Source organism: Schistocerca piceifrons, chromosome 1 (genome assembly GCF_021461385.2).
Source record: "Schistocerca piceifrons isolate TAMUIC-IGC-003096 chromosome 1, iqSchPice1.1, whole genome shotgun sequence".
In the NCBI taxonomy this organism is placed as follows: Eukaryota; Metazoa; Arthropoda; class Insecta; order Orthoptera; family Acrididae; genus Schistocerca; species Schistocerca piceifrons.
The window spans coordinates 802,615,613-802,631,840 of NC_060138.1; the positions used below are offsets into that span (position 1 = coordinate 802,615,613).

The 16,228-nt window shown below is 41.7% G+C and overlaps 1 protein-coding gene across 1 annotated transcript in view; it reads right to left on the reverse strand.

Annotated features, from left to right (window-relative positions):
- LOC124794929 (pyrimidodiazepine synthase-like) overlaps window positions 1–15,974 on the reverse strand; it is an 84,479-nt gene extending 68,505 nt beyond the window's left edge. The window contains exon 1 of the mRNA XM_047258642.1: window positions 15,869–15,974. Within this exon, the coding sequence (XP_047114598.1) occupies window positions 15,869–15,893 (25 nt within the window). The 5' untranslated portion in view covers window positions 15,894–15,974. The remainder of the gene's footprint in view (window positions 1–15,868) is intronic.
- Window positions 15,975–16,228: the final 254 nt, after the last annotated feature.

The window sequence follows — 16,228 nt, forward strand, 5'->3', positions numbered from 1 at the left end:
AGAAAGTGACTGGGCGTGGCACATTCATTATCTTAACGGGTACATATCGATTACGTTCGACAGGTTTGATGTACGTCGTGAAATGCTGGAATGGAAAATGGAAGCCGCTAGTGAATTAATTTATTAACAGGTAGCCAATACCCACAGACACAGTGCTATTGAAGTCTAAAATCACAATTTAATATCTGAAGCATTTTTGGGGAGACAGGTGACATTTCGTTAGTGAATATAAAAGACGAAGAATGAACAATTTGCAGAGGCGTGTACGCTGTTTTAAAACATGAACTCCGTGTGGTAGAACGCTATTAATTCTGACCCTTGTCTGTGATGGTCATTAGCCTTGCTGAGCTGCGTGGTAGCGTGATAAGATCTTAGGAGTCCAGCTTTCATATTTATACAGATTTGGCAGAATAGACAGCAAATTTGGCCTGAAAATACATCCGTGGGAGTTTATTCGTATCTTCATAACTACAACAACCTACAAGCATTTCAACTTTATTGTATTCGTGCCTTTTTCTGCAATTTTTACCGCCACGCTTCCTTCCATTGCCAAATGCGTCAGGAAAGTTTAGCCTCAGAAGGCTCTTTGTCACATAACACCATTCGTAGCCCATAGTCTGACAAGAAAACAATAAGAATCTTAAAAACCATCAAGTTGCAATAATTCGCATTAGGACCAAAGGCATTCAGTACATATCAGCAGCGACATTCCTTTCTGCCTCTAAGACGCTGCAATATCTAATTAGTGTTCCACGCGTTTCTTGGTAAAATATTTGAAAATGCTTCATAGCATTTTTTTGAAATGGCATGACAGTTACCGATGTTTCTGGTTTGCTGTCTGTAAAACAGCGAAAATAGTTTACAGTGAAAAATCATTAAGCCGTGTCCAGGACGGTTTACGTAATGCAGATGTGACAAAACATATTACTGTATGAAACTGTGCAATTCAAAGTGTTGTATAATGATGGATTTTGGCAAAGAAATTGGCTTGCACGATTCCGTACCGGAATAGCATAGCCATCTTTTTCAGAAAATTTTGGTTAACCAAGCATAATTTAAGTATTTGAAGAATACTTGCGAGCTGTGGGATCCTCACCAGATAGAACTGACTGAGTACGTCGAAAAAGTTCAAAGAAAAGCAGCACGTTTTGTATTATCGCGAAATATGGTAGAGAGTGTCACAGAAATGATGCAGGATTTGTCTGGACATCATTAAAGAAAGTCGTTTTTCGTTGCGCCCTTATCTTCTCACGAAATTCCAATCACCAACTTTCTCCTCCGAATGCTAAAATATTTTGTTGCTACCGACCTACATAGGGAGGAACCATCACCATGATAAAATAAGGGAAATAAGAGCTCGTACGGAAAGATAAGTGTGCCTTCTTTCCGCGCGCTATACGAGATTGGAATAATAGAGAATTGTGAAGGTGGTTCGATGAGGCCTCTGCCGGGCACTTAAATGTGACTTGCAGAGTATCCATGTAGATGTAGATACGAGTGTAATATGATGCAACTAACTTGAGGACAATAACCCAGATAAATGTAACGGATCATTTTCAGGTAACTAAAATTTTGTCTTTAGGACCACCTTAGAAATGAGTTATTAGAAATAGCAGCGCTAATTTTAAGGACTATATGGTGCTAGATTATTTATTGGTGCCAGTTTTAAGTAATGCGGACGTAAATGTATAATACATCATGTCGGACAAAATCCCCTTTTGCTCCCATTTCTGAGAGAGCGAGGAGCCATTCACTACTTGTCCGGGTGTAGTCGCTGGCAGTTGGCGTCAACTCCAACGCCATGGGCGTGCACAGCAGCGCGGCGCGGCACGGCTCTAGTATAAGCTGAATCGCCGCTGACGTCACACAGTGGTCGGGCAACAAGTGTCGTCCAGCACAACGAGAGGCAAAAAATAAAAAAGAGCTGTGCGAACTGGGGCGTCGGCGCCGGCGCCCGCAAAGGCTCCGGTCTAGTCCCACGGCCTGCCGCTGGCGCCTTCAGCACAAACACTAGCTCGCGACCAGCTGCCACTGGCGGAACGCTATATCTTTCTCCGACTTCGTGCTCTGAGCTCACTGAGTCCTGTACCAGGGGGCTGTTTATAAATTGTGTATACTCCGCAAGTCACTGTATAGCGACAGGCGAAGCATACACTGTATTAATAATCAGACACTTTTAGTCATATTTCAATATGGAGCGAAGGAATTTGCTCTGTCTTTGAGCATTAGTCTGTTACTTTCTTAATCCTTCAACGAGATAGATGAGAGCAGTGTATGTATGGCATGTCTAGCACTTTCTTTCAGTTTACGGATGAAATTTTCATAACAACTCTGCTTTCTTCAAGTTCGTTCAACATCTCTCACAATTTCGCAAGGGCTAGCGCGACCTATCACGATCCTATAACCGCGTCTCTGGTTTCGTTCGATGTCTGCTTCGTGACTATTTGATAAGGCCCCCAGACAAAGGAGCAGTACTCACGAACACTTGATACTGACCACTTGTCTGCGGTTTCCTCCTCTTCCATAATCCTCCAAAAAAAACCATTCTTCCATTCTCGTATCTACTACCGATTACACCTGATCGTTTTATTTCATATGTACTCTTAATACTACCCCTATATACTCAATCGATGTGATGCGCTCCAGAAGTTTACAACTAAAATTTTAAGGTGATTTTAGTGGCGCTTTTGATTTAACAATATTGTTTTCATTTATCAACATTTAAAGAGATGAAATTCATAACACTGTTAAAATAGTTTGTCCTTCTGCACCACCATCAATACTTTCTTGTACACAATATGGCACTGTCACTGATGGTCAGCACTGTTGACCCACTCTACAGTTGGCGTAACCACTTAAACAGTTTTCCAACTAAACGATTCTTTAGTTGTGGGTGTAGTCAAAAGGTACCGAATCTGTATGAGCAAATTTCCAAATCCAATGCTCCTATAATGAAAGCACCCTTGGGGGAAGAACACAGTTCTGGTTTAGCACTATTTTTTCCACCCATATGGTCCAGAATACTAGTGTGCTATTGTTCAGTTACTGGTAGTAATGTTAGGGAAATCAATAAGAATCTTTTCAAGATAACGCTGATCGTAACATTTACAGTGGATTAACCGCCTTTGCTGACTGTCCCAAATAAAAAATAAGTACGCTCAGATACTGTGATTCCGGTTGTACCTTTTAACCGGGCCGTGATTAGTGACGGAAAATGTTTAGACTGCATGTAGGGCTTCCCGTTCGATTACTGTGTTGTAAATTCTTATTTCTGCATTCCATGACAGGGACTTCTTGCTGTACATGTTTTTGTTGAGTTGGAATGCCAGTTCAAGTTTATTTCTTCTAAACTATTGCGTTTTCTGCAGAGTGTTCCAGCTGATCCACTCTCCAAGATATTTGAATTCTTTGACGATCTCAATTTTTTCCTCAACTTTTCAAAGGAATTTTGAGACCTATTTTTTCAGCTTATTTTTGTAGTTCGAGGGTCTGTTCTTTGGCTTCTCCCCAGGTGTGAGATAGTACGCCCATATTAGGGCTAGACGATTGGCTTTGAAGCCTTTGGTTTTTGTTTCTAGTCGGATTCCACTATGGATCTTTGTGTTCCACTCTACTTTTTCTAGGGTGGAGTTAAATAGTTTTGAGACTATGTTCTTGCCGTACACATCTCAAAAGGGTCAGAGTTCTCCCATGAATGACACTGGAGCATGTATTAGTAAGACTTTCCGATTTAGTTCGTGGTTTTGTTATGTAGGTTTAATTCTTTTAGTGTACAGAGATATACCTGGTCTATTGAATCATATGCTTTCTGAAAGTCAGTGAAAGTGATAACATACGATTTTGGCCTTTACTTTTTGTATGACAATTTTAAGGTTAATTCGACACCCCTTAAGAAGCTATCTCGAACATGGGAAACATTGCTCTCACTAAAGCCACATCTAAGTGAATTGCAATTTGATTACGTGGCAATCAAACTTAAGTTCCAAAAAATGGTTCAAATGGCTCTAAGCACTATGGGACTTAACATCTGAGGACATCAGTCCCCTAGACTTAGAACTACTTGAACCTAACCTAAAAACATCACACACATCCATGCCTGAGGCAGGATTCGAACCTGCGACTTAAGTTCCACAAAGAAATCCAAATTATCAAAGTCCTCAGAGGAGACAACCTAGATTCTGATCACTTGATTTCTAAAATAAAACAAAATCACCCGAGTAAGGAAAAACGAAACCAGCTACCCCAAAAGAAGAAACCAGGTATGTTTTTTGCTTTTGGTTAATCGGAGCTAATTGTTCGGATTTACTTATTAGGCTTTCTTTTATTTACCCTAGTTTTGGTTTTGCATGGTTTCAGTTGCGATGGGAAACTGCTTTGAGGTTATTATCTTTCGTGGATTAAGAAAGGTAATAACCTCCAAGGAGTTTCCCATTGCAACTCAAGCCATGCAAAACCAAAACTAGGGTAAATAAAAGAAAGCCTGATAAGTAAATCCGAACAATTAGCTCCGATAACCAAAGCCAAAAAACATGCCTGGTAGGCAAAGAATGTAACAGACTAAGCTAAGAAAAGCACGGCAGCAGTGGTAGTTACAGAAAAATGAAATTTATTTGCAGAAACAGCGTCTCCTACGTGAATTCTCAGCACTGCCTGCTTGCAAAAGAGGAACGTCTCTAGTGACTGTCGCCGACAGTTCGTAATGGCCCTGATAACCCCTCTTCGTGCCCAGTAGAAGTGCGTGGTGGAGCACTAGACAAACGTCTCTCCCGTACCACCCCTGCCACTTGCCACTGCTGGGAGAAACGGGGCGTGCCGCCGCCACCTGCAGTACGCAGAGTGTACCGTCTGGCCCCCGCTCTGCTGACTGCTAATGGCAGCCTATGAAGGCGGCAAACACCTGGCCGCCGCCGCCACCACCACCACGGGAAGCCGTACGGCTTGCCTTATGACGACTGTCCTCGCACAAATCGCGTTCCTTACGACTGACTGGCAAAACGCATCGGCGATGCCCACAAGGAATCGCTAAGCAGTTTCGAAAATATTTTGCATTAATTTTTTAATGTTTGCAGAGCATCCAGTAGCAAGTTGAGATGTTGAGTGAGTCTTACTCAGGATGCAGCAGTACTACCCGCGAGATGGAATATCACATATTCCTGCTCTTGCACACACACTTTAAATAGCTCAGAAAAGCTACTATCTTTTCAGCAGCTAGACTCCACAAGTCACTTTATGGTGTGTGATATAGTGTACTTTGTATACTAACGTCGCTTCATTTTCCCTTTCCAGTCGCGAATGGTGCCTGAAAGAATGACTGCCAGTAATCTCCCTAATTTTCCCTTCGTCTTTTCGTGAAATATACTTAAGAGGAAGAAATATTAGTTGACACTTCTAGGTACATACTCCCTCCGAACTTTAACTAGGGCACTTAGTAATGCTCTATGTCTCTCTGCCACTGGAGTTATGTGACGCTTTCTCGCTCATTGAACGAAAACTACACATGCTGCTCCTCTGTGAATGTTCATGTGTGTTCTATCTGCTAAAATACCCAGACTAACGAGTAATACTTCATTATCTGTCTCACTAACGTTCTGTAAGTTACCGCCTTCGTGGATTGACTACATATTGTAATGAATTTACTCTCTGCGGAACTTTCGCATTGTTAACAGGAATGTTCGATTCCGTATAAATTCAGGGAAGAGTCTGTTTCATGTTTTCTTAAACTATATATTTCCTCATCCATAGATATTTCTGAACATTTTTGATTACCAAAAGCCATATACCTGTCAATGTTTTTCTTTCGTTATTCATATCAACATATTTCATAGGTACTATGTTTTACCATGAAACTTAAATGATCAGAAAACAAATTTGCAGTGAATATTAATTGTTGAGCTTCAGTTTTCATACAAACAAATTTTCTGTCTGCACTTATAATTTCTGATTTTACTATCGATAACGAAATCTATTTTATAAAATAACTGCAGACTTCTATTTTTCGTATTGTCGAAATTTAAACCTCTTCATTAATCATTAAGCTTATAAATGCTCTATTTTCAGAAAATGGCATACATATTAAATCTGAAAAAACAGTGTTTCTTGAGACAGTCATGATAGCATTAATTTGGACTATTCACTTTTCTAGAAGGTACTGGACGCTGGAATCTTAATATGTAATGTATTTTTAGCATCAAGCGCATCACAGTTGCGCAAGAGTTGGATGAGATTGTGTCAGGTAGCGTTAGAGCATTTGTAGAGAGTGATAAATGTTAGACTGACCGATTATGTTCTTTGTGTGGTGCAAGAACGTTCGACAATGTACTTTTGAAGAAGAGTTTATTATGCAGTTATAATGTGTGTTTCAAGAACATGCAAATATTAGAAGAAATGGTTAACAGCAACAATGTTCCATCGACTTGTCACTTAAATGAATCCTGGACGAACTCTTTTCAGTAAGTTATACATGAACAAATGAAGCAGCCCTGAGACACCAACTTTCGAAGGTAAGAAATATTTATCTATAAATATAATGCACTTTCTCTAACAAATAATTTAAAGGTTGTGTAAACCGAAATAATTCGACAACGTAGGAATAAATATTCTAAACGTTCGTAATAGATTGACACCTAATTAAGGGATAGCATTATGACGTACTACGGAATATGCCAAGGCATCTCTGGTATCCACCTCAGCTATGATCTGTTTCATGTGGCCGTTCCACTTTAAATCACTCAACATATATATTCTCAGATCTCATGGATATGCCTGTTCCCAGCGGCTGTTCGGCAACTGTGCAATCCTAAAACAACGGACCTTTCCGCCTCTTTATACGGTATTTTATGGTATACGTAAGCTCACAATCCATATGTCAAGTAACTATCCTTTGCAGGTTTCTGTCTTGCTTCGATTTTCCAGCGTTGCGACTGCTATACATAATACACAACATTTTCGTACTCTTAGGCCCAGCAGACAAAACATTTGCGACTGTAAGAGTTACCGCGTAATCCCGTGTAACACCGCCATTAGCCTTGATTTATGTCTTCAGCTCAGCGAGTAATATCAAATTTCGGGGGTGCTGAATGCTACACTTCACTCGTTTTTGCAGATAGTTCAGACGCTAACAGATTGAAGTCAGGTGATAAACTTCTCCACTCCATGTGCTTGATGTTCACCAGATCATTAAGGTCTCCGTGCAGCTCTATGAACACATTTTTGAAGAGAGTAGTGTCCACAGCCTACTACTCAATATGTGGAAGAAAGGTCAACACTTCGTCACCGAGAATGTTTAAATATTGTTATTTGACATGGTCAAACTGGATGTGAGTGATTTGTGTTTACTGGAAGCCCTGACGACGGCATCGGTTGATCTTCTGCCTGCTACGATATGGGCATTTCATTTGCAGATGCCGTGTGTCATGAGCTATCTATGTTGTTGACGTTTATATGTGGAACTTACTTGGTAATTGACTTACACGATGAATTCGAAAGTCTCGTACAGCCAACATTATACATTGTTCTGGTGGTACACGTTTAGAACAATAGTGTCAGTTGTCTTCTCGCTACTCCCATTTGGAGAATGATTTTATTATACGTGGCGGCAACAGTCTCGTGAACTATGGTAAGAACTGTAATCTCAACGTATACTTTCCAGTTCTGTATTCATGCACTAGCTGATAACCCCAGCGCTGCCCGGGTATTTATTTATAGCTGCACCCGAAACTTCGTACGAGTTCATTTTTCTTTACTTATAAAGGTTCTTTGTGTACAACGTTTGAAGTAGTACGATTGGGGACATTAACGAAGAGCTTGTTTGCATCACTAACATGGGAGGGATTCACATAAAGCTGACCGTGGGAAAGGCAACACACTAGGGTTCACGCCTGCAACACAAGGTATGTGGCCTTGGGCCTTATGGTCATGCCGTAACATAAGCTCACCGGGAATTTCACACATTTAAAGCGAAATGGTAAGTTGTTAGAAATAAGCAGGATCTGGCATACACCCCACTTCCCGTCAAAACTTCCGCTTCTATGATATATTGAAGGTAAGTCACTTGAAGACACTGAGTGAAGGTTCTGAGGAACGATATACTGCATGATGCTCTCCACTAGACTTCAGTTGCGCCTCGCTTTCGGAAGGAGTCTCCAAAGAGCGAGCTGAAGCCCGCTGTTCTCGAGCCACAGCAATTCTCAGCTTATTTTCATTGGACTTTAAACCACACAGTCCTCAGTCTCTCGCCTCAGTATTTATTCAGAATGACTACCGTTTTCCAAGCCATTTTCATTGTAAGCAAATGGAAATCAAAATTTAAGAGTAGTTATCGAAATCAATGCAAACTTAAAAAATTCAGTTTTTCTAGCAAAGAATATATTATTTATTTATGCATTTATTTTACCTGGCAAGATTAGGGCCTTCAGGCCCTCTCTTACACCTAACCAGGCATACTCAGATTCAACAAATTTCAGTTTCTACGGAACATTAAGGACACAGCATGTTATACAGTATTAATGTTAAAGAAAAAAAATAGAGATTATAAAAGTAGTACAATGAGAATTATAACAATCAAAAAATAATTATAACAATCAATAATAATAATAGTAATGACTATGTATATTAAAGTAAACATTTTTCTAAAAACCTATCTGAAGAAACAAAGTAATGTTAAGTTTTTAAGGATAAGACTGCGGCGCTTAACTATTTCAGTGACCTGAACCTCCGAAAACACTTCTGTCACTCAGTTAAAGACTAAAAACGCCACCGGCCGCGGTGGTCTCGCGGTTCTAGGCGCTCAGTCCGGAGCCGCGCGACTGCTACGGTCGCAGGTTCGAATCCTCTCTCGGGCATGGATGTGTGTGATGTCCTTAGGTTAGTTAGGTTTAATTAGTTTTAAGTTCTAGGGGACTGATGACCTTAGATGTTAAGTCCCATAGTGGTCAGAGCCATTTGAACTAAAAACGCCATCTATTGGTTCTTTGGTGTACTACGCCGTGATGATGAAACATCCGAAACACTAAGCTGAGTATAGGGTTTTAGATAAAACTTTAAATACCTTTTTCCGAGATCTCATTTTGATCAAATAAAGCCTATACATTTTCTCAAGCTGTGCTCGAATTACAGATGGAAACCCATGAAAATTCGCCTAGTGATTTTAGAGATAAGAGTGTTCGAACAGACGACGATTTTGATCTTATTAAGAGAATGAATATAGATACCAGCGTGATTCAAATATGTCTTAAGCAATTTTGCATCATTTTTATCAGATTGTATAATAAGCAATACGGCTTAAAATTATGACAGTGCTACCCGCCCCCCTCCCTCCACCCCAATTAGTGATTCACATTGAACAATTGTGGTATGTGCGATAAAATTATTTTATACCAACAGTTTATACATTATTATTTTCTTATACCCAATATTCTATTTATTATAGATCTGAAGATGGATAATTTAGCTGAAACTAGTTATCAATAAAGAAATTATACTTTCGATCTTGACTGAAAGGATTTATCTGAATCCACAATTTTCAATGCTTAAATAAGCGACCTGAACAATGCACACGGTAATTTGAACGAGTCGGGCCAAGCTTTAGTACGAAAAAAAAACACTACACGCGTCCAATCAGCTACTGTGTAGTTTCTCAACGTGACCCACTGAAGACTTGCAGCTTTATCTGCTTCTGCCAGTATGGCCTCATGCTAAGTACTGGACTTCAGATGTCCGTTCCATACTGTTTCCCTCGCAGCGTTCACTCAAACTGATGTAGATGCACTTTCACTCACTGATAGTGAGGATTCTTAGTTTGAAAGCGATTTCACTCACAAGGCGCAACAGTGACTGCCCTTGTCGACAATGGTATAAAGAAAGAACACAAACCTCCGGCCTGCCCGACACGCTCCACACAGTAGGTTGACCTATTCGTCGGGTCGTCCGTGCGCTACCAATTGCAGCATTCGAAGAGGCAAAATTGCGATTAATCGGACCATGTTACACGCATCCAGTCAGCTACTGCCCAGATTATCTGCTTGAAAAACCATAATGACATTCAACTTTATGAGCAACCGTGAGCAATTGTCTTTTCAGAGGTACCCCACTTCACATGTGAACAGAAATGCAATACCGTTAGCAATGTTCGCTCGGAAATTGGTTGAGATGAAAGTGCGCGTGACAGCATTCTCGAGACGCTGTCGGCAGGGTATTTTTTACGACCACCCTTTTTATGCTATGTCACATGGCACTAATCTTTGACACTCTGAAGTCCGCAGTTATTCACCGACACCTCCACCGAGGTCATTCACACGGTGGTCATTAGTATGTCTCGACATAATAGCTCCCTTGTAATTCTGTCGCGGTCCCATACCGATCCATCTCACTTCGCTTATTCCGTACAAACCACTAGCATATTCACACCACTACTGCTGTGACTGACCCCGGCAGGAGGGTCACACGACCGCCTGCTGCCAGTTCTGCACAATCCACAGCGCTCCATAGTGGACTACCTGTGTGCTCTTGCAGGGAGTCGACCAATGTTTGGTCCAGCGGCCTTACATATAATTCAACGAGACAGCTATGGTGTTGTCAGTCCCTTCTGTCGACTAGTGAAGCTCTTACTTCCACACAGTAGTCAAGCATTTACTTCCATTCCTGGGCGATTCGAGGAGACTGAGCACACTTTAATTTTTTCAGCTTTTTTTGTGCTGTTCCGAACAGAGGTAAGAGAGACTTAAGTCACCCCTCTGATATCATCTGGCCACTTCGGTGATTCTCCTGTAGCTGGGAATGCTGTCTTTTTGAACGCGCATCCTTATAATAGACGTTTCTTCCGTACAACGCATTTAGTTTCAATTAACAGTTCAAGCCTTGCTGGGAGAGAAACTTTTACGTATTAGTTCTCTGGATTGCTCTTCGTTTGGCAATTTTAAAATACTATCAACTTATACTCTATACCTCTAGCAGTTTTTCAGGTTGGCTGCGGACATCGAAGGATTCACACATTTCAGAGCACTCTAGCGTGACTTTCACGAATTTCAATTCTAACAACTTAATACATCACTAATAAAGTTGTGACTTCACGAGGACACTCGTATGCATATGCTGGAGTGGCCACCTCCCCGCCCCTCCCCCCGCCCTCTCACGCCCCGAAACGATAGCTTTTGATCAAGGATCCTGTTACTTAAAGTAGAACTACCACAAAACTGATCGTATGTGAGACGGATGCCAAACGGATCCTTAGGAAGAAACTTCGGCAAATGTACTCCACCCAGCAGCATACAAAACCCTCGTTCGATTACTACTTTAATACTGCTGGGCAGTCTGGGATCCGGTATTGATACAGGACATGTAGAAGATCCAAAGAAGAGCAGCGCGTTTCTTTACATTTTCATTCAGTAAGCGCGAAAGAGTCAGAGATACGAGTCGTCACCAGCGGCAGATGGTGCGAAACGTTCTGCATCACATCTGTGTTTACTGCGAAAGTCCCGAGAGCATATGTTCCTAGAAGAGTCAACTAATACATTGGTTCCTCCTACGTATATCTCGCGGGAAGACCACGAAGATAAAATTAGAGGGATTCGACCTCACACGGAGGCTTACCGGCAATCGTTCGGCCAGTGAACCGAAAGGTACTGGTACAGGAATAGGGTAGAAATGACTGTGGTACACGATATACCTTCCGCCGAAAACTTCAGGGGTGCGATTCCTAATAAGGCTCAGCGACCGACCACAACTGCAGGAGGCAAAGTGCAACGCTATCTCTTTCAGTCAAACAGTTTGATTCTGACTTGCTAAGTAGGCACATGTCGATTGTGACAGTCATCTGCGATTACTTTGTAAACCATGTATTGCCATTTTGATGTCTTATTAGGATCAGGTACTTTCAGTGCAGCCTCTATAGGTCAGGCTTGAGAATTAAACAATTGGTTCGAAACGAGTCAACATATGTACTGCAACTATGACAGATTCGTTAATGAACACTTCATGAAATATAAAAAATTGCTGGTCCTGTATCAAAACTAAGAAAGTGAAAAAAGGAATATAAAGACACTTTGTTTAATAGCCCAAAGAGTTTTCTGTCACTCGACGAACATGGCACAATCTACAGTAAAACATTTGCTTACCCCGTGATACATCAACTCTTCTCGAGTTAGCATTGATCATGCGATTGTCTAACAGCAAACGCTTCGTCTCCAGTTAGGAAATTGAGTAACATCACAGCTGCGCCCGACAGACACTTCGGTGAGAGGTATTAAACTACTTTACTGTAACTTTCTTCCCCATAGCCCACTTTTGAAATATCCCGTTGTCCCATTATTTTCCGTAGGCACCAAAATTAATCCCTGAATTTACAGTTTACAATCACAATATCCAACAAAACAATTGAAAAATCTTTAACGAAACAGCTATCCACCCTTTGGTGCTCTTATGCGAACGTGTTTTGCACAGCTGCGTTGGTGGTATATTCCACTTATGCCAATTCTTTTCCAATACATCCGAAATCTGATTAAGTAGATGATGGTTTCAATACAGAACGGAGTCTTACTGTTAAAATCTTCAATATGTTTCACAATTGTTGATACGTAAGATGGTAATATACGATATTCAAACTTCTTTACCGGCAGCTTCACCAGTGTACGCTCATGACATTCCGCATATATTTAACATATTCCACATATATTCGTATGCATATTTCGCTTGTTTGTCTAGCGGCCTTCGCAGCATACATACATATATAAATTAATCCTTGTTCCACAGATCATGAATACGACATTTCGTAATGATGTGGAACGTGTCACTTTAACATAATTTTCTTTTTACACAAAATATTTTTTTTTCTTTATTTGTTACGGTTAGTACTTAATATTTCTTCATAGCTCAATGTGTGTATTATCTCCTGAAGTGTGTCGCACAATGATGTGAGTTTGTAGGTACATTCAGCGACATGTGGTTGTTGGCCGCAATACATGTCGTCAATAGTTAGTAGTAGAGAACTAATAAATTAAAACGTCATGTCTGATGCGGCAGTTTTAGTGCATGATCAGCGAAAATTTACTGAGAGGGGTGTCACAGGGAGAACATTTCAAACCTTTACAAAACTATCAATAAAGTCTGGTGCAAGTGACTGCTCTCATTCTCAAGTTTTGGATGAATAAACTTTAGTATTTGCACGTTGTTGGCTACACTAATTTTTCACCTCCATCCCCACCCCTTTTGCAGTTAGCCGGTTCTTAATGTCACAGTGCTTCTTTCGGACAAAGTGATAAAGGTGGGACAAAGTCAAGAACGGGGCCCAGCGACCATTTTAGTAAATATTCGTAGATCTGTAGTTAGGCTGGCTAGGTCGCATGAATCGTCGTGCAGCTGGTGAAGAATGACTATCGATCAAGTATGCATGACGCGTTTCGGAATTATTTCGATCTTCAGAAATGGAAGTGCAAAAATAGCACAAGGACAAGAGCGTTACTAGTTTACGTAGTATTAGATGGCACTGCTCATGATTTGTATACCAAGTTTACTTCAAACTGATCGTGTAGTTTAGCAGGGGATATGGAACATACATTTTATGACATATCTAGATAGAGGTGCTCCCAGCTTTCGTCTTTTACTTGTATGTAACAAGTAAACAGCTTCCTCTTCCCGTAACAATGGAATAATCGCGGTAGAGTTACCAGACATCTTATGTCGCGTAGTTCTTACAAGCGACTGCATTGCTCGTGTGTCGCTGCGTACCTCAACGCACCGACAGCGTTGCTGCCCGTCTTCTGGAGTTGTGACCGGTCGCTGTCGCCGTGTTCGACATCGCACCGCACCTTGCATATGTCTTGCGGAGTACAGACGGAGAAGGCCGCGGCCCTGCACGGTGGGCAGGGCTGCCCAGCTGCCCTGTGGCTGACAGCTCGGTGCGAGTCAATTAATGCCCGACCTCCGCAACCGCTGGCGGCGCTAACGCGACAGCCACAGAGGACGTCGCAAACGCTTCGCCGAGCTAAATGCCGCTCAAGGACAGGGGCAGAGGGAGCACAAAAAATTCCTCGACGAATGAATCACGAACTTCAGTGAGAGCCCCTCAATTACTCGTTTGTCACGTTGTTACTATCAATTTTGGGGGAAGGCGAAAGTTGAGTAACGAACAGATTTGTCAAAAGTTATGAGTGAGCGAACTGCCGGGTACTGTCCTTCCACTCACCTGACAATACTAATTTAACAGCGGACTGCATTGTATCAAGTTATTTCACACCTAATGGTTCGCTAAAAAAATTTCGATCCCTCTTCTCAACGCTATTTGCTCTTATCCTAGCAAAACTGCTCACACTATGGCGTCATACTGAAGATATTTTTCAAACACTGCGTATGGTCGGACGATTCTCCCAATATTTCTACTGTAAATTTTTCGATAAAAATCAAACTTCATATACCTTGGGAGAGCCTCATGGTGGCAGGAAAACTCCAGTTATCAGTTTCTATGTTCGTCCATCCATCATACGTATACTAGCGTGTATAAATAAGAAGACTTCAGCCTGCAAATTGCAGAGATCTGGCTCGAGTCCGACTGAAGCACATTACGTATATTTCGAGTGCAAATGAAAGTTACGAACTGCTCTTTCGCTGGTATGCTACATAAATAATACTACGGTATTATCTTTTTCGACGTATTTGTTTATTTTGTAACATCCAGTAATCAGCAAGGCTAGTCAAAATACATATATTTATGTTTGTGTTGCTTTTTATTAAACGTATCGATTTGTATCCTCCATTCTAAGAGTCATGTCGAAACGTATACAGCAAACGTCAATGAGTATACTTCATTTCATCAGCACGTCGTGGTAAAATTTTGATAGTTCAGTACTCTGTTGTACACGCTCTGAAGTAAGATTAAGTCAGACAGTAGGAACAACACTGAAGATTAAGTGAAATTTCAAATACAGTAGTCTCGAGTGACGTTAAGAACTGAAAGACTTCATACAAATTAAAAAAATTATAAGCCAGCACATCTCTTTTGTACTACGGCGAATACAAGTCTTGAATGTTTGCTTTGTTCCTGTGGAAAACGCAAGGCTAGCTAACGAAGGAGAACTTTCTAATGCAAGACTGGTCAGTCGCGAAATTCCAAAATTGAATAGCTAAATAACTAATTTCACGCCAGACTAAGTCTAAAGCTATCATCGAATTTTAGCTATGAACTTACTGTCTTATTCGTTAATAAATTAGAGTAATCTAGTGGGAAACAACCTAGTTTCCGCCTCTGAGAGGTTTCCTCCAAGTCCACGAAACTGGCAGCTCCGCGCAGTTCTGCCTGCTGCTGCGGGAAATACCCAGCTTCCAGACAACAGCTGTACAACCTACAGCTGATGGCCGCCTTACTGTCAGGACTCTTACTTCATTACCTCAAGAGCAGTTCACGACACAGTAGCGTCGACGTTGATGCTTCGACCTTGTGCGTAGAGCGCGCGAGACTTAAAAGGTGTCCAAGAATAAATTATCCGCAAGTTTTCCGAACTGATAAATTCCTAGAAGTTCGGATTATCTGAGCCAGTCAAGCTAAATCTACATTTGCATGATGACTATGCCAGTTTAAGACATTTCGTTCTCTATGTCTGGGAAACAGATCACAGACGACGAAAATAAATTAGCAGAGAATAAGCAGTTACGTTCCTGCCGGAAACCAGCGCCACCCTAATAACTATATAAATAAATCTATGCTATTATTGTAAGAAATCGCACAATTTATTTCTGCCGAAAGTGTGCTGTGATTTCACGCCACCTTAGAAACATTGACAAGCGTGAGGAAAAAAAAATTAGTTTCTGTTCACTTTTGCTCTGTAATTGCCATCAGAAGCCAATTAATCAGACGGAAGACGTCCGCGGCCAGCGTACTCACCCTTCTTGAGGTGCTTGGTGCTCATGCTCGGTGCGTCCGCGTCGGCCAGGTGCGTCGGACGATCTGCAGTGGGGTCCGCTTGCAGCTGCTACTAGCTCCGCGCCACGCCGCCGCCTTCCGTTGTTATCGACCTTGGGCCGACCGGAGCGCCGCTAGCGGCAAACTGCCGACGCACGGCACGCGGGCCGGCGGAGGCCTGCCACGAGAAAATCCGCCGTGTTCCGCCGGTACCGATTTCCGTTCGCATTCAGCGACTTCGTGCCGCTGCTGCCACTGTTGCTTCACGTCACACTTTCCAGCGGCTCAACAGTACGACGACCTGCCAGAGACGTGCAATACGCCTGCAGCGAGAGGCTACAC